Consider the following 19,887-nt stretch of genomic DNA (forward strand, 5'->3'; position numbering starts at 1 on the left):
TTAGGGTTGTATCAAATCTATTTTGTATCATTTGACTAGTTCCGACTCTCGCTTTGGGGAATATGTGATCTGTCCCATCCTTCCCTCCTTTTCCCCTGTGCTGAGTCCTTCAAGAAACCATCCTGAAATTGTTACCACTCTTTTATTAGTTTTTAAAGTTTAGATTTTTCCTGATATCTTATATTTAGAATAAGAGATAATGGAAGAATCAAGTCTAAATTAGTGAAAAGTCTGAATTTATAGACTATTTCAGGATTGAAGTTTATTATTTTTAAATAATGTACATTGCTCTAAAAAGTAAGATTTAGGTACCTATATTCACATTAGACATATTTATAATTTATCTTTAATGTTGAAGGCCTAGGTAGTGCTGATTATTTCAAGCTTAAGCCTAAAATGATTCCATTCAGGGTTAATGGGTATACTTGTGTTCTTATTTTTGAGTTTGGGTGAATATGAATTTATCTCCCAGTCTTTATCTTTTATACTTGTATGGTTTTTTTTATAGCATCCCTTCTCTGCTTTTGATTGATATTAATGGTTAATAATAACCATTCTATAATTACATACAGCAATATGGCAGGTTTTGTTCAAGGATAGGATCATACTTAGGTACCATTCCAAAAATACTGGCATTTTATTGATAATTTAGACCTGAGTCCAAAAATATATTGGGCCATGAGGAAATGATAATTTATCCAATCAATAGGTAATTAATATATATTAAAATCCCATGTGGATTGGAAATGTTAATAACATGCAAATTGAAAATGTAAAATAGAAGAGACTATAGATAATTGTGTAATATTGGATGGCGAAGCCTTGTTAAATATATCACTGAAGTCAGAAACCATAGAAGAAATGCCGTTTAAATTTGACCGCATTTTTTCATTTACAAGTAGAAAAAAACAACCAAGCGAAAACACCACCATAAATAAAACTTAAGTGACAAGCTGTGCTAGGGGAACAGGGAGAAAATTTTTATTATATATATTAGAAGTTAAGACTCTTTACACAATTTTAACTGAAATCTTTTAAATCAGTTGTATTTAATATTTTCTTAAATTTCCTGGGAGAAATGTCCTGCATCAAATCTACTGGTGGTAACATTAACTTCTTACTATGAAATGACCAGCCAAAGGGGCATAAATGAGTAGGTGGATAGAAATTATTAAGGTTATAGCCCCCAATTTTGGGGTGTGCGCTTAAAAATAACATTTGATCATGTGATGTTTTTAAAGTAATGCTTTTCTCCTAATTATCTAATAATAGATAACTGTCTTTGGTACGTTATACTTGAAACCTTGCTAGGACATCCTCTTCCCACCAAAGACACATATGTATTTACATGGGAGACTATAACATTTAGTAGTCTGCTTTATTTCTCTCAGCATTAACCTATCCTCATGAGCGTCTCCTACGTTTTTTTTTTTTTTGCGGTGTGTGGGCCTCTCACTGTTGTGGCCTCTCCCATTGCGGAGCACAGGCTCCGGATGCGCAGGCTCAGCGGCCATGGCTCATGGGCCTAGCCGCTCCACGGCATGTTGGATCTTCCCGGACCGGGGCACGAACCTGCGTCCCCTGCATTGGCAGGCGGACTCTCAACCACTGTGCCACCGGGGAAGCCCTCCTACGTTACTTTTAATGGCTGCATAATAAACCCTGGTACATAAGTGCTGTAATATAATCTCTTTATCAAAAACACTTAGGTGGTTTTCAAATTCTTTCACTATATTTTTGCATAATTCCTCAAACCCACTCCCACCAAAAAAAAATCCCATCAGCAGGTTCTGTTAATTTCTGTGTCTTAAAAAAAAAAAAATCGGTGTTTGTCACATTTTAAAAAACATGTTTGGCAATTTAATGGGCAAAAAATTGGGTATCTGCTTGTTTTAAATTGCAAATCCCTGATTGCTAGCGAAATTGAGCAATTTTTCATATGTTGATTTCTCAGCTCTTCTGGGAGGATCTTTAACAGATCCTTCCAGGTCCTTTCCATATTTTCCTTTTGAATTGTCTTTTTCCTAACTTGTAAGGATACTTCATGTGATAGAAATATTAACACTTCGTTCTGTGTATTTTAACTATTGATATTTTCTCCCAGTTTTTCACTTTTAGTTTTATTACATTTAACCATTCAGAAATGTTTCCTTTTTCAGTTGTTTTTTCCCCCCTCCTTCATGGCTTCTAAGTTTTCTTTGATTAGGCAGACTTTTCATCTCAGAGTTATACATATTTATTTTTTTCAATACTTATATAAGTATTGAAGTATAAGTATTTTAAAAAGGTGCATATTAAATCTCTTTCTGTTTTATATGATGTAAGGTGGGTATGTAACTTTCTTCTTCAGAATGATTCGCTGGCTTTCCCACATGATTTATTGAATAATGCTTCGTCTGTTTAATGGAAATGCCATTTATAGGCTGTATGAAGTTCCCTGTATATGAGGATCTGTTTCAGGGCTTTGTTCTGTTCATTTACAGTTGACCCTTAGACAACTCAGGTTTGAACTGTGTAGGTCCATTTATACCTGGTATATTAAAATTTTTGTAATTCTTACACATTATATTTTCCATATGAACTTTAGGATTATATTAATTTTATATTAGATGTATTTTAGGGTATTAAATCTTTGTCTTCAGGAACATAACATAATTTGCCATTTATTCAGTTTTTGTTTTATGATACCCAATAAGTTTCTTTGGTTTTCTTTTCTTAGGGCTTATATTTTTCTTATTAAAGTTATCCCCAAGTATTTTAGAGTTTTGAACATACCTTAAGATAGCATTGTAAAATTTTTACAGTAAATTTTTAAAGTAATGTTCCAAGTATTTCCTTTATAAGTGTGGTATTTTAATGTTCTGTTTAATTAATAGCTGTCAAATTACTGATTTCCTCAAAAATTAAAATAGGATAAAAATATCACATAAGTACAATTTTTCTTTGATTTAAAGAGGATTTAAGGATCTTTTCATTTATCTATGAATGGCTCACTAGTTTTTTGAATTCTGGATAAACAGAATTTATTGAATGACTTTCTGTTTTTTTGTTTTTACTCTTTTGTCCTAAGGTTGTTTCAACTATAAATACAGAACAAGAATACTGCCCAATAGATGGATGTATTAAAGAAGATTCTTTTATGGAAAAACTTCAGCCTAAAAAGTATGTTCCATGTGCACTTATTTTAGTATTTAAAGTTCAGTATGTTTCTGAAAGAGTTATTTTAGAATTATTGATTAAAGGTCATTCTTAGATTAGTGTTTCTAACCCATTGTTTACAGAGAGCTCTTTAAGTTTATAATTTGAGCTGTTAATGAAATGGGAATCCAGCTCCTAAAGAAGCAGCATTAGTTTGTCCTTATTTAAAGTGAGGCAAAAGAAAGAATGCAAGATTACCATTTTTACACTCTGTTTAATTGTTTTAGTCTCTTTTGCCTACCTTTAGCTCTTCCAGACTCTTTCCTGTTCTGTGGTTCTTCATTGCCTGTCCAAATAAAATCCAAAATCCTTTAGGCTAGCAGTCATGACTTTTCACATTACTGCTGCAGTTTCTCTGTCCAGATTTAAATGGGTGCTTAGAAACCAACAGAAGAGTTATTTCTTTGGGTACTAAAAGCAGTTAGCTGAAGTCTGGCAACTGGGTATTGATAGAACCAGCGGTAGCACTCAGGCTCATTGAATGCAGGTACTGCTCCCAGCTCCTCTATTTGTATTCCATCAGTCACTTCCTCCATAAGCTCTGAGTGGAGTGATTAGAATAAATCTTTAGGAATCTTTGTGGCTCTGTGTGAGTCATAACATATAGGAACACCTACATATCTAGCAGATGACTTACTGTGTGAGGGAGACCGACTTTAAAAGGGCAGTAAAGATTGTGCACCCGCTCCAGAGGAGGGAGCCCCTGCTCAGCTCCAGCCAGTCACTGGAGCTGTGTGTTGAGACCATCCCAGTGGTCCCAGATTATCCTTTTCTTTTCCAAGACAAAATAGAAATCTGGACTTATATGTGAAACTTCCTTACTTTTTAACCATCATGCAAGTCAAGTCTGATTGTACTTTTGTCTAGGTATGTGTAATGTCAAATACAGTTGCAAAGTAAAGTTTTACTTTCAGAAGTAGATGAATCTGTTTTAGGTACCCCATTTTTTTTCCAAATTGCCATTTTTTAATTAGTTCTCCATGTCAAGTGTACTTACGTTAGAAACTCCTATTTCCTAATTCCAGTAGAGTTTGGTTCAAATAGTCATATATTTTAAAATAGAAGTATTCCTTGATACATGATGTATTTCCTTCCTGATTTGTCTTTAATATTTTGAAACAGGAATTGAATGATGGACTCCTTATGGCTAATGCATTCACATATGTTTTCAAGAACATGAATATCCACTTTTTAAAGTAATTGAATGTTTAAAAATTACCTAGTGTATTATTCTATGAGAGGAACATTTAATCATAATAAACTATTATAGGCTTATGATTAACTTATTCAGCAAACACTGAGTGCTTACTGTGTGCCAGCCAACATAGGGATATAAAGATAAAAATAGGCCGAAACTCTAGCATCTGTAGACAAAAAATGCAGCTTACTCTTCCGTTGAGATTAACTTGCCTAGTAAATTCATTACCTTTATGTACATAAGGCAGGCCTATAAGTACATTTTTTAATAGCTGGCATTTGTGTGTATAAATACTTTAATTGAGCTTAGGACAGTTCAATGATTACCAACATCTCTACCAAAAAATATCCGGGAAGGAGAGATGATTAGGAAATTAAAGCACAATTTATACTGTAAACTGTTATTTTTAGGAATTTGTTGAGAAGTTGAATTCTTGATTAAAATTGTTTTATGTGAAAGCGTATTTAGTCATGGTTTTCCTCTCTTTGCATATCATAGATAATTGAGAACCCACTGTAAGTGTTCTTATAAGTCATCATAAGAATTATTTTTTTTTTTTTGCGGTACGTGGGCCTCTCACTGTTGTGGCCTCTCCTGTTGCGGAGCACAGGCTCCAGACGCGCAGGCTCAGCAGCCATGGCCCACAGGCCTAGCCGCTCCGCGGCATGTGGGATCTTCCCAGACCGGGGCACGAACCCATGTCCCCTGCATTGGCAGGCAGACTCTCAACCACTGCACCAACAGGGAAGCCCAGAATTATTTTTGATAGAGGGTAAAAATCAGAATAGAAGATGTAAATCATTATATAAATGTTGATACTTAAAATAATGTACTTGACATTTTTCCAGGATGAAGAATTGTTCTCAGGACTTTAAAAAGACTGCTGATCTACTAACTGTTGGTTTAGAACATTCAACCTCCACACACGGGACTGTTTTGTACCCATCAACTGTAATAGAGGTATGAAAAATGTAATTCATGAAGTGAGATGAGGCCAAACATTTTTACTTTTCTCTGGTAGCTTAACTTTCCTCTCCTCTCAAGGGTCCTATAATTATAGATTGTTTTGGAAGCTTAAAGGTAACAGAGGTAAACCTACACTCCTTGCATGAATCTCTTGTTTTATTCTAAACTATATCTCAACAATTCTCTTTTCTTCCCAAGGCAGCCCATTCTACCTTTGACCAACTCTGTTAGTGCTCTTGATATTTACCTGTATGTAGCTGCTTCCCTTTGAACCTAGTTACTGAATTCAGATTCTGTGAAACTTGTGTAAAATACAAGTTTCTAAATTCTTTTCTTTTTTAAGATTTTTTTTGATGTGGACCATTTTTAAAGTCTTTATTGAATTTGTTACAATATTGCTTCTGCTTTATGTTTTGGTTTTCTGGCTGCGAGGCATGTGAGATCTTAGCTCCCCGACCAGGGATCAAAACCACACCCCCTGCAGTGGAAGGCGAAGTCTTAACCACTGGACTGCCAGGGAAGTCCCACAAGTTTCTAAATTCTAAGTGTGATTTTCCAGTTGTTTTAATGACAACTAAAAGGCCTAATGGCACTCGTTGATGATGATGTAATTGTTGTTGGAAGATTTGAATTGTACCAGTTACTACTTTTGATGACTTTAAATAATGTAGTCTTTTAATTGAAGGTTAGAAACAGAATAAATTCCAAAATGCAGTTGAATGGAGTATTAAGTTTTTTTGTTAAGGAGATCATTAGTGGGCTGGGAGAGGAGAGAGCACTATCTTCAGTGTTTAAATCTTAATGTAGCCTAATCATAATCTTGTTTTCTTAAAAACTATTACTTTTTACATGTATTTATTTATGGCCGCGATAAAATTTTCAGGTAGTTTTAAGTTGCAAAATGTTTATAGGACATAATCCCATTTATTCAAAAAGATAGCTAAAAAAAGAAATCCGGAATGCTATCACCAAAACTCTAAAATGTTCTTTGTTGCTTGTTTTCAGATTTCTGTAATTTGTCTATGTTGCTTTTGTAACCAAAACGGTAGCTTGATGTTTCTGCAACTAATACAGTATATCTAAGCATCTGTTTTTATATTTTGTATTTGTATGTGGTCCCCCTCCCCCTTCTTAGGAGACTGAAACGGTGGAAGAAATTGATGAAGCATTGAAGGTGGCAGGGAAAAATTTTGAACAATTAAGTACTGCTATAAAAGTAAGCATTCTGAATGATCAAATTCTATCATAAATTAAGGCATGTTCTCTTTAAATGTGTGTATTTAGATGTAACATCACTGAAGGTAGAGCTTAGCACTGAGTTATTAAGTATGATAACCTAATGAGAGAGAAACGTACAAAAGAATAGAAAACTCTCATGGCCTGCTAGGATTAGTCTCCTAGCATTGTTGTGCTAGCAGCCTACTGAAATTGGAGCTCTATTAAGGAACTCTCATTTCTGCTTGCTGCGAGCTGAATTTTGTCTTGGAAGCATTGCAGATCACCCTTCTAACATTGCTCATTATTTGGCTGTATACTGTTACACTGAGTCTTATGTTCTTTTCTTTCTTACCTCGTCACCCAAGAGAGAGACTCCCTCATTTATTGACAAACAGCAAGCTCCTTGAACCTAGCAATGGCAAATTTACAACCAGGGCATTCAAAAAGTTATAGCTGATAATGAAATTTAAGACTTCAACAGATGAATTTGGGAGGGGGGTAAAAATTCAACCCATAACAGGTTCATGTCCTTCTCACATGCAAAATACATTCAGCACATCTCACACCCCCAAAATTCTTAACCTATTTCAGCATCAACTCTAAGTCCAAAATCTCATCTAAGTATCTTCTAAATCAGGTATGGGTGAGACTTAGGGTATGACTCATGCTGGGGCAAAATTCCTCTCCAATCTGAATGTGTGAAACTAATAAATTATCTCCTTCTAAAATACGTTGGTTGGGCAAGCAAAGGATAGACGTTCCCATTCCAAAAAAGGAAGAATTAAAAGGAAAAAAAGAAAGATCTCAAGCAATGATTCTTTGTTTAAAAATATAAAGAAGGGCTTCCCTGGTGGCTCAGTGGTTGGTAGTCCGCTTGCCGATGCTAGGGACGCAGGTTCGTGCCCTGGTCCGGGAGGATCCCACATGCTGCGGAGCGGCTGGGCCTGCGCGTCCGGAGCCTGTGCTCCGGCAACGGGAGAGGCCACAACAGTGAGAGGCCCACATACCGCAAAAAAAAAAAAAAAAAAAAAAAAAAAAAAAAAAATATATATATATATATATATATATATATAAAGAAGTATGTAGAATAGTCAACATTTTAATTCAAGTATTTAAAAAATATTTTATATAGGTATAAATTTTTTTTTTTTGGCCGCGGCATGCAGGATCTTAGTTCCCTGACCAGGGATTGAACACATGCCCTGGTACAGGGACCGCAGAGTCTTAACCAGTGGACTGCCAGGGAATTCCCTAATATTATATTTTAAGTTTTTATGAATTTAAGGAATCCTGCCAGAGAGAAACTCAGCTATCCAAAATGATCCATTTCCTGTACTGATTAAAAGTGATACGAATTTTAGAAAACTTGGTGGATTTTCTAGGCCTTTTTGCTAATTTATCAGTACAGAGTGCTAACAAAGATGTGATCTTGTTGACAAGAACCAGGATTTAAAGTTTAACCTTGTGACTTACTTTTATTATCTGATCTCTTGTGTTGTTATTTTGAAAAGTCCAAAAAGTACCTTTTACTTTAAAAATTATGTTGAATAGTACAGTTCCTACAAAATAAAAATACCAAATGAGGTCTTTGTATTATGTTCTTCCCAGGTGCTCGAACACATATACAATCAAACAAAAGAGGAGACAGTCAGTCTTATAGAGGTTCTGGAGAAACAGTTTGATCAGCTTTTCACTTCTCTTGATTCCAGGTAATAAGTTAAAAATATAGACTTAGTGCAACTGAAGCTTTTAACATTAACTTGTCATTTTATTTCTTTGTATAGACTGAAGAAATTAGTAAATTTTAAACAAGTTTGGAAGGTAATGGGTGGTCCCTACAGGCTGATGTTTACAGCCTCAAAATGAAGAACTATTTATTTATTCATTTAGGCTATTTGTCTTCTGGTCCCAAAGCTATTAAAATAAACAATTTCTTTCTTAAAGCAGTTAGCACAAAAAAATACTTTCTAATTCTGAATCCTGTTGTAGAATTCAGCGTACTTGGGAAAATGCAAACATACATTTTCATGTGGATAGTTCCATCACTTTTTTTTAGGTATTTGCATCAGAGCAAATAATACTCTAGTGATTTTTCTAAACAAATACCATACTGTTACATATCCAATCTTTTTAAAAAGTTGATATATATGATCTCAAATAATCTTTGATCACACTTTGCATTTCAAGAGACAGGCTCATAAAAGTTGTGATAAATATATTTAGAAATGGTACTTGCCTATTTGGCTCTTAGTTCTTTTTTTTGTCTGATGAGGATGACTAGAACATATGCTCAACACTATGAATGTATCAGTTGATATTCTTTATTCCTCAATGCTGATGGTATGTCACATTTGGTATTTAATTATAACACTTAAGTGATAGGTCATGTGCATGCATTTAAAAAATACTTCTTAAAAGTAGTAAATATACATAATGAAGTTTACCTTTTTAAGCATTTAAAAATACAGTTTAGTGGTGGGGGGAGGGGTAAATCGGGAGCTTGAGATGAACATACACACACTGTATAAGATAGATAACCGACAAGAACCTACTGTATAGCACAGGGAACTGTACTAAATATTCTATGATAACCTTTTTGAGAAAAGAATCTAAAAAAGAATGAATATATGTATATGTATAACTGAATCACTTTGCTGTATACCTGAAACTAACACAACACTGAGTATCAACTATACACCAATAAAATTAAAATTAAAAAAGTACAGTTTAGTGGCATATGGTAATTTTATGTTTAAGTCTTTGAAGACTGCCAAACTGCATTCTATGGTGGCCACACATGATACATTCCCACCAGCAGTGCACAAAGGTTCCAATTTCTCCACATCCTCACCACATTTGTTTTTTTTTAAAAGATGAGCCATTTTCAGAATGTGAAGTGATGTCTCATTTTTGGATTTGACTTACATTTCCGTAATGGCTGGTGTTGTGGAGCACATCTTTTCATGTGCTTATTAATTGACCATTTGTTTATTTTCTCTGGATAGGTATGTATTCCAGTCCTTTGCCCAATTTTGATTTGGATTATTTATTTTGTTGTGGTTGGAGTAGGAGTTCTTTATACATTGTGGATGTTAGTCCTTTATCAGATACATCATTTTCAGATATCCTCTCTCTTTCTGTGTCTTACCTTTTGTTTGTGTTTTTTAAAAAAGTTTTTTGTTGGAGTATAGTTGATTTACAATATTGAGTTAGTTTCAGGTGTACAGCAGAGTGATTCATTTACACATACATGTATTCTTTTTCAGATACTTTTCCATTATAGGTTATTACAAGATACTGAATAGGGTTCCCTGTGCTGTACAGTAGGTCCTTGTTGTTTATCTGCTTTATATAGGGTAATGTGTATCTGATAATCCCAACCTCCTAATTTATCCCTCCCTCCTTTTACCCTTTGGTACCATAAGATTGTTTTCTATGTCTATGAGTCTGTTTCTGTTTTGTAAGTAAGTTCATTTATATTATTTTTTAGATTCCACATAAAAGTGATATATGATATTTGTCTTTCTCTGACTTCACTAAGTATAATATTCTCTAGGTCCATCCATGTTGCTGCAAATGGCATTATTTCATGCTTCTTTATGGCTGAGTCGTATTCCATCATATACATATATCACACCTTCTTTATCCATTCATCTGTTGGACACTTAGGTTGCTTCCGTGTCTTGACTATTGTAAATAGTGCTTCTGTGAACATTGAGGTGCATGTGTCTTTTTGAATTAGAGTTTTCGTCTTTTCCAGATATGTTCCCAGGAGTGGGATTGCTGGATCATATGGTAACTCTACTTTTAGGTTTTTTTTTTGTTTTTTTTTTTTTTGCGGTACGCGGGCCTCTCACTGTTGTGGCCTCTCCTGTTGCGGAGCACAGGCTCCGGACGCGCAGGCTCAGCGGCCATGGCTCACGGGCCCAGCCGCTCCACGGCATGTGGGATCTTCCCAGACTGGGGCACGAACCCGCGTCCCGTGCATCGGCAGGCAACCACTCTCAACCACTGCGCCACCAGGGAAGCCCCTATTTTTAGTTTTTTAAGGAACCTCCGTACTGTTCTTTATAGTGGCTGTATCAATTTCCATCCCCACCAACGGTGTAGGAGGGTTCCCTTTTCTCCACAGCCTCTCCAGCATTTATTATTTGTAGACTTTTTGATGATGGCCATGCTGACCCATGTGAAGTGATACCTCATTGTAGTTTTGATTTGCATTTTTCTAATAATCAGTGATGTTGAGTATCTCTTCATATGCCTGTTGACCATCTGTATGACCGTCCTCTTTGGAGAAATGTCCATTTAGGTCTTCTGTCCATTTTTTGATTGGTTTTTTTTTTTTAGATATTGAGCTGTATGAGCTGCTTGTATATTTTGGACATTAAGCCTCTGTTGATCACATCGTTTGCAAATATTTTCTCCCAGTCCGTAGGTTGTCTTTTGTTGTCTTGTTTATGGCTTCTTTTGCTGTGCAAAAGCTTGTAAGTTTGATTAGGTCCTATTTGTTTATTTTTGCTTTTATTTCTTTTGCCTTGGAAGACTGACCTAAGAAAACACTGCTTCTGTGGCTTGTCTTTTCACTCTCTTGATAGCATTCTTTGATCCAAAAAAGTTTTTAATTGATGAAGTCCAGCTTATCTGTTTTTTCTTTTGTTGCCTGTGTTTTGATGTCATATGCAAGAAATCATTGCCAAATCTAACATCATGAAGCTTTTCCCCCCTGTGTTTTCTTCTAAGAGTTTTATAGTTTTAGCTCTTACATTTAGGTCTTTGAGTCATTTTAAGCTAATTTTTGTGTATAGTGTAAGGAAAGGGTCCAACTTATTCTTTCCCATGTGGATATCCAGTTTTCCCAGCACCATTTGTTGAAAAGACGGTCTTTTCTCCATTGAATGGTCTTGGCACTCTTGTCAAAACTCAGCTGAACCGTATATGTGAAGATTTATTTATGAGCTCTCTGTTCTGTTCCATTGGTCAATCTGTCTGTCCTTGTGGCAGTAGCACACTGTTTTAATGTGGCTTTGTAGCAAGTTTTGAAATCAGGATGTGTGAGCTCTCCAACTTTGTTCTTTTTCAAGGTTGTTTTGGAAGTTTAGGGTCCCTTGAGATCTCATGTGACTTATAGGATGGGCTTTTCTATTCTACATGAAACATCATTGGGATTTTGATAGGGATGGCTTTGAATTGTAGATTGTTTTGGGTATTGACATCTTAACAGTATTAAATCTTCTGGTTCATGAACATGGGAGATCTTTCCATTTATTTTGTTTTCCTTAATTTCAGCAGTGTTGTGTAGTGTACAAGTGTACAAGTCTGTTGCGTCCTCGGTTATGTTTATTCCTGAGTATATTCTTCTTTATATTCTGTTGTAAAATGAATTGTTAATTTCCTTTTCGGACTGTTCATTGTTAGTGTGTAGAAATGCATCTGATTTTTTGTTGTGTTCATTTTGCATCCTACATCTCTGCTGAATTCGTTTATTAGACCTACTAGTATTTTTGTGGCATCTTTACCTATAAGATCATGTCATCTGCAAAAAGAGATCATTTTCCAACTTCTTGTAAATTTGGATGGCTTTTATATCTTTCTTTTTTTTTGCCTATTTACTCTGGCTAGAACTGACAATGATATATTAAATAGCAATGGCAAAATCTCACATCCTTTTCTTGCTACCGTTCTTAGAAGAAAAGCTGTCAGTCTATCATCGAATGTAATGTTAGCTGTGAGTTTTTCTTATATAGCCTTTATTATGTTGATGTAGTTTCCCTCAATTCCTAATTTGAGTGTTTTTATCCTGAAAGGTGTTGAGAACGTCACATCCTTTTTCTCTATCATTTGAAAGGACCCTGTGGGGGGATTTTACTTGTTTCTGTTAATGTGGTGTATAACATTAATTGATATTCATATGTTGAAGCTTCCTTCATTCCAGGGAATAAATCCCACTTGACATGATGTGGTATTCTTTCACTATACTGCTGATTCAATTTAGTAGTATTTTATTGAGGATTTTGCATTAATACTTGTAAGAGACATTAATCTATAGTTTTCTTATAGTGTTTTCATATGGCTTTGGTATGAGGGCAATGCTGGTCTCATAGAATAAGTTAGGAAATGTCTTCTCTGGCTCTTCAGTTTTTTGGAAGAGTTTGAGGAGGATTGGTGTTAATTCTTCATAAAATTTTTGGTGAAGCCATCTAGTCCAGGGCTTTTCTTTTTGGGGAAGCTTTTGATTACTGATTCAATCTTCTTACTTTTTTTTGGTCTGCTCAGATTTTCTGTTTCTTCATGATTCAGTGTTGGTAGGTGGTGTGTTTCTAGGAATTCGTCCATTTCGTCTAGCTTATCCAATTTCTTGGCATACAGTTATTCACAGCACTGTTTTCAAATATTTTTTGTCTGTAAAATTGATCATCCTATGCCTACTTTATTTTTGATTTTAGTAAGTTGGCTCTTCTCTTGTTTTCCTAGATAGTGTAGCTGAAAGTGGTCAATTTTGATCTTCTCAAAGAACCACCTTTTGGTTTCTTTGATTTTTCTCTACTTTATCCTATTTATATACTTATTTCCACTCTAATCTTACTACTCCTTCCTTCTGCATATTTGGGTTTAGTTTGTTCTTTTCCGGTTCCTAAGGTGTAAAGTTAGGTTGTTGGTTTGCCATGCCTTTTTTAATGTGTTTACAGTTGTATATTTCTCTTTTAGCTCTGCTTTCACTGCATCCCATAAATTTTGATACTTTGTTTTTCCATTTTCGTTTGTCTCAAGATATTCTCCTTCTGTTTTTTTTTCTTTGATCCATTTGTGTTTAGTAGTATGTTATTTAATTTCCACATATTTGTGAATTTTCCAGTTTCCTTCTATTATTGATTTCTAGTTTTATTCCATTGTGATCAGAAAAGATACTTTGTATACTTTCAGTCTTTTAAAATGTATTAAGAGTTCTTTTTGCCCTAATATGTGGTCTAACATGGAGAGTGCTCCATGTATGCTTGAGGAAGATGTGTATTGTCTGTCATTGGGTGAAGTGGGTTTTTTTTTGGTTTTTTTTGTTTTTTGCAGTACGCGGGCCTCTCACTGTTGTGGCCTCTCCTGTTGCGCAGCACAAGCTCCGGACGCACAGGCTCAGCGGCCATGGCTCACGGGCCCAGCCGCTCCGCGGCATGTGGGATTTTCCTGGACCAGGGCACGAACCCAAGTCCCCTGCATCGGCAGGTGGACTCTCAACCACTGCGCCACCAGGGAAGCAGTGGAGTGTTTGTATGTTAGGTCCGGTTGGTCTACAATGTTGTTTAAGTAGTCTGTTTCCTTACTGATATTCTGTATGGTTTTTCTGTCCACAGTTGGAAGTGTAGGATATTGAAGTCTCCACCTATACTTACAGAGCTCTCTCTTTCTCCTTTATTACATCAACGTTTGCATCATATATTTTGGGCCTCTGATGTTTGGTACATATGTATTTATAATTGTTTTATTGGTGAATTGACCCTTTTATCAGTCTATAATGTCCTTGTTTGTCTTGTAACGGTTTTTGACTTAGTGTCTATTTTGCCTGAAATTAGCATAGCCACCCTAGCTCTCTTTCGGTTACTATTTGCATAGAATATCTCTTTCCATCCATTCACTTTCAACCTATCTTTGTCTTTAGATCTAAAATGAGTCTCTTATAGACCTAACTATATGCTGTCATTAAAAAAAAACCAGGCTTCTCTGGTGGTGCAGTGGTTAAGAATCCACCTGCCAATGCAGGAGACACTGGTTCGAGCCCTGGTCTGGGAGAATCCCACATGGCGTGGAGCAGCTAAGCCCATATACCACAACTACTGAGCCTGTGCTCTAGAGCCCACGAGCCACAACTGCTGAGCCTGCGTGCTGCAGATACTGAAGCCCGGGCCCCTGGAGCCCGTGCTCTGCAACAAGAGAAGCCACGGTTATGAGAAGCCCGTGCACCACAACGAAGAGTAGCCCCCACTCACCACAACTAGAGAGAGTCCACGTACAGCAACGAAGAACCAACACAGACGAAAATAAATTTAAAAAAACAACTCACTTTTCTTCCACTCTCTGCCTTTTAAAAAAATTTTTATTTTTATTTTTGGCTGCGTTAGGGCTTCGTTGCTGCACATGGGCTTTCTCTAGTTGCGGTGAGCGGGGCTTATTCTTCTTTGTGGTGTGCAGGCTTCTATATATGTCTAATAGCTTTTTTTGACATTCATTTCCTCTATTACTACCTTCTTTTCCGTTTATTTGATTTTTTTTTTTGGTGGTGACACATTTTGATTCCCTTCTCATTTCTTTTTTGCATATTCTATAGTTAGTTTTTTGTGTGGTTATCATGGGCATTACAAATAACATCCTCACATCTATTTTGAATTGAAGCCAGCACAACTGAATTGCATACAAAACCTCTACTTTACATTTCCACCCCTTCTTTATGTTTTGTTGTCACAGTTGCATCTTTATACGTTGTGTATCCATTGACATAGCTTTATAATCATTTTATGTATTCTGTAAATGCTGTGGAAAACATAGAGGAGTCATAAACCAAAATTACAATAATAATACATTTTGTATTTGCCCATGTATTTACCTTTTCCAGAGATGTTGATCTCTTTCATTTTAACCTGAAGGAGTCCCTTTTGCAAAAAACCCCAAACGATCTGATTTAAAAATGAACAGAGGGACTGAATAGACATTTTTCCAACGAAGACATACACCTGGCCAATGGGTACCTGAAAAGGTGCTCAACGTCACTAATCATCAGGAAAATGCAAATGAAAACCACAATGAGATATCATCTCATACCTGTTAGTATGGCTATTCTTGAAAATACAGGAGATAACAAATGGTAGCAAAGATGTGGAGAAATGCAAACCCTTGTGTATTGTTGAGTATGTAAATTGCTGCAGCCACTATGGAAAACATATGGAGGTTCTTCAAAAAATTAAGAATCCACTAATTCTAATTCTGGTATTTATTCGAAGAAAATAAACACACTAATTCGAAAAGATATATGCACCCCTGTGATCAATGCAGCATTATTTACAATAGCCAAGATAAGGAAACAACCTAAGAGTCCATCAATGGATGAATGTTTAAAGAAGATGTGGGGTGTGTGGGTGTGTGTACACACACACACACACACACACACACACACACACACATAGATGTCTTTGTATGCAATGGAATATCACACAGCCATTAAAAAGAAGGGAATCCTGTCAGGCCCTAGATGTGGAGAACAGATTGGTGGCTGCTAGAGGTGGAGACAGGGGTGGACGAGGTGGGTGAAAGGAGGCAGGAGGTGCCGCCTCCCAGTTACAAAATAAGTGTGTCGTGAGGGTGCGGCGCAGAGCGTGCGGCCGCAGTTACTAGCATGGTGTCACGTATTTGAGAGCCACTAAGAGAGCAGGTCTTGAACGTCCTTGTCACGAGAGAACTCTGTAACTGTGGTGGTGGATGGCAGCTGGACATTTTGCAGTATATGCAATTATCAGTTCAAAATGCTGTACGCTGAAATTAGCACAATGTCATATGTCAACATACCTCAGTTTTTTAAAATAAAATTTTTTAACTTAAAATTGTTTTGAAAAAGAGAATTGGGCATTTGCAAAAAGAGCCACCTCTCCCAGTCTTTGCAGACTGTTTGCCTGTGCAGCTGAGTTTTTGGATCAGCCTGGGTGAAGGCTTAAGGTACTTTGAGGTCTTCTCTGAACATGTATCTTGCATGAGCGTGGCTTATTTGACTCCTTTGTATTCTTAGCTCTTTACAATGTCTTAATTTCCTAAAGCATCTCACCCCAGCTTCTCCTTTGAGCCTCAGGCGGGCTGTTGTGTGTCTGTATCTGTGGTCTCTGCTGCCAGAGCACCTGTAGCTGTTAGTCTCTCTGCAGCCTTCCCAGCCCACTTTCTCTTGCTGCCTGAGTTCCACATTAGGTAAAACAGCTCTTCAGGCAGCCTCCAGACAAATGAGGACGTTGCGAATAAGGTTTGCTGCGGCCCCTTCGGAGGGAAAGTGTTGGGAACTGCGCTGCTGTCTCCAGACCAGGACTGCACCACGCTGAGCAGGGGTCTGGGCGGGGTCAAGAAATGAAATTTCCTACTGATTTGACTGTGGGTTTCTCTCAGTTGCACATTTGCTTCATTGCTGTATACCTTTGTCCACTTCCCAGAGTCCTATAAGATTGTTTTAACCAGTCTTTGGCTCTCATTTGAAATCTCCATTGGGGAACGAGGGCTTAGAGTTTCCTAGTCTGCCATTTTGCTGACATCACTCCCTGGGCATGATTTTTTTAGGAATCATCTGGAACTTATCAAAATGACCACTTACCCCTAAAAAAATGATTTTCATAAAATATATATATAATTACTAAAAGTTTTTTGGAATACTTCTTCACCTTCAGAGCCATGTCACATTCTTATTACTCTTCAGTGTGGCAAACTCTCCTTTTTTGAGGCCAGATTTGATTTTAAGGAAATCGTTTTATTTGATGAATAAGCAAGTTAGACACTATAATTTTTGGTCAAAATATCTTAATTTCCATAATAATTAATTCCACTGTAGACAGAAAAATTTTTGAGAAGTGAGGCACAAATAATGTAGAAATAACTCTGTGAGCTTCGTAAGTGATTACTTTGAAGATTATAGTTAATCGCTACCTAAGTTTTGGTTTGGTGAAGTCTATTTTAAAGTCTCATTATTTTTTATATAAATTTATTTATTTTTAATTTTTGGCTGTGTTGGGTCTTCATTGTTCCGCGCGGGCGTTCTCCAGTTGTGGCGAGCGGGGGCTACTCTTCATTGTGGTGTGCGGGCTTCTCATTGCGGTGGCTTCTCTTGTTGTGGAGCATGGGCTCTAGGTGCAGATGCTCAGTAGTTGTGGCACATGGGCTTAGTTGCTCTGTGGCATGTGGGATCTTCCCAGAACAGGGATCGAAGCCATGTCCCCTGTGTTGGCAGGCGGATTCTCTTTTTTTTTTTTTTTTTTTGCGGTACGTGGGCTTCTCACTGTTGTGGCCTCTCCCGTTGCGCAGCACAGGCTCTGGACGCGCAGGCACAGCAGCCATGGCTCACGGTCCTAGCCGCTCCGTGGCATGCAGGATCTTCCCAGACCAGGGCATGAACCCATGTCCCGTGCATCGGCAGGCGGACTCTGAACCACTGCGCCACCAGGGAAGCCCAGTAGGCGGATTCTTAACCACTGTGCCACCAGGGAAGTCCTGAAGTCTCATTTTAAATTCATGTAATATGTATCTGCTTATGAAATTCTAAAATGTCTAGGTAGGTCCTTGTGAGAAATGAGTACAGATATGTCTTTGTAATGGCACAAGTGACTGCAAGATAGCCAGGATTTCTCTCTTACTTTTAAAAGTGATAGAATCGTCTAGTGTCTGTCATACCTCTGCAGTTCTGTGACAGCTGTATCTGTGACATGATAACTGTATCCTTCTACAAAATTTACCTTTTTTCTAGTTATATGTATGTAGCTTTCAACTATAATAGATTTCTGGGCTTCCCTGGTGACACAGTGGTTAAAAATCCTCCTGCCAATGCAGGGGACACGGGTTCGAGCCCTGGTCCGGGAAGATCCCACATGCCGCAGAGCAACTAAGCCCGTGTGCCACAACTACTGAGCCTGCGCTCTAGAGCCCGCGAGCCACAGCTACTGAGCCCATGTGCCTAGAGCCTGTGCTCCGCAACAAGAGAAGCCACCACAATGAGAAGCCTGTGCACTGCAACGAAGAGTAGCCCCCGCTCACCACAACTAGAGAAAGCCCGCGCACAGCAACGAAGACCCAACGCAGCCAAAAATTAATTAATTAATTAATTTAAAACTGTAATAGATTTCAGTTCAGTTGAATGCCTCATTAACCATGTTATTTAAGTTCATAAAGTAGTGAATTTACCTTTTCAATACTGTTGAGTTACTTTAAATTTACTTTCATAAAAATGTTTATGAAATACTGAAAAATAACTTTATCTTAAATGAAGGAAAAAGAACCTGTGTGAAGAGGTAGTAAGAAATACGGATGATTACTTATCAAATATAATAACGGCTAAAAGATACATTGAAGTGAAAAAAAATGATTTGGATGCAGCTATGAAGATAGCAAGAGAATTAAAATCCACACCTTCTCTAAGAATATACTGTGACCTGAATCAGGTAGTTTTAACAATTCATAATGTGAATTATTTCTGTGGTGGCTTATATTACCTACTTTGGAATATAATATTTAAGACTTAAGAAGAATTTATTTTTCAGATTATCCTAATTTGCATTGGCATCAATTTAGAATTCTTAGGTATTTGAATTCTAAGATAAACATTAATAAACTTGTTTGGCCTTTTATTATTATTTACCACTTAGGGAAATGGTGCAGTAAAGTCTTTATAACACACAGTCTGAGAACATGTAGGATGACATTGAGTCGAAAGTTGTTTCTAGGACAGTTGAGTAAAAAATGAGGACAAGTAAGAGTAGCAAAGTAAATAGGACTATTTTCTTTTTATAAACAGTTAGGTATGACTGTCAACTCTTGACTTAGAAACTTATCAAGATGCCATTTAGGTTTTTCTCCCAGCCCCCCGAGCTGTGCACCTCAGGAGACAAGGTGATTCAACTCTGCCCTGTCATCTAATCATGTGCCTAGAATTAGGCAGCAGTAGAAACATGTTTCTTATGAGATCCTTTGGCAGGATGGGGTTAACCATTGATCCTCTTTGCTGATTTCTGTCTTGCTCCCTTGGGGTGTAGATCCTACTCTGTTGTCTTTGAATCTTCAGGGCATCATTACCCATAGATGATCAGATATTTGGATTGAACTGAAATATAAAATAGAAGCCATTGGTTTACCTGCCTCCAGAGTCTTGAACTTTGAAGGAGAAGAGTTTGCCACCATCTTACTTGACCAGGCCTCCCTCCAGCTGTAGTTCTAAGAATAGTAATAGTTCCTGTGTATTACATGTGAGGCATTAGGAGGTGAAAAAAGTAAAATTTGGTCTTTACCCTAGTTAGCTGCATTAGGAAGATGGGGGAGAAAAAAAAAAGAGAAACGTTTGAGGACAGCAGTGCAGGTGCAGAATGAATCTGATCAGAATTTTCCCTGATCACGTAGCTGTATCCCATGTATTAACTAGTGTCTTTTGTTATCTGTTAATACATATCTTCAAAAGATTTTAAATTTCTTTTGGGGAAAAATTCATAAACTCTTATTTGCATCCCTCCCTTTGCTTGCCTAAAATCAAACCCTGAGCACATTAATTAGTGAAAATACCTAAAGGGTATAGTTTTTTTCCTAAAATCTTA

General features: G+C 37.0%; 1 protein-coding gene across 1 annotated transcript in view; it reads left to right on the forward strand.

Moving 5' to 3' along the window:
- Positions 1-19,887, forward strand: part of LOC101330707 (RING finger protein 17) — a 108,397-nt gene that overhangs the window by 4,954 nt on the left and 83,556 nt on the right. The window contains exons 3-7 of the mRNA XM_073794899.1: positions 3,071-3,162; positions 5,245-5,356; positions 6,498-6,578; positions 8,189-8,289; positions 18,573-18,744. Of these exons, the coding sequence (XP_073651000.1) occupies positions 3,071-3,162; positions 5,245-5,356; positions 6,498-6,578; positions 8,189-8,289; positions 18,573-18,744 (558 nt within the window). The remainder of the gene's footprint in view (positions 1-3,070; positions 3,163-5,244; positions 5,357-6,497; positions 6,579-8,188; positions 8,290-18,572; positions 18,745-19,887) is intronic.

This window comes from Tursiops truncatus, chromosome 18 (assembly GCF_011762595.2).
Source record: "Tursiops truncatus isolate mTurTru1 chromosome 18, mTurTru1.mat.Y, whole genome shotgun sequence".
NCBI lineage: Eukaryota > Metazoa > Chordata > Mammalia > Artiodactyla > Delphinidae > Tursiops > Tursiops truncatus.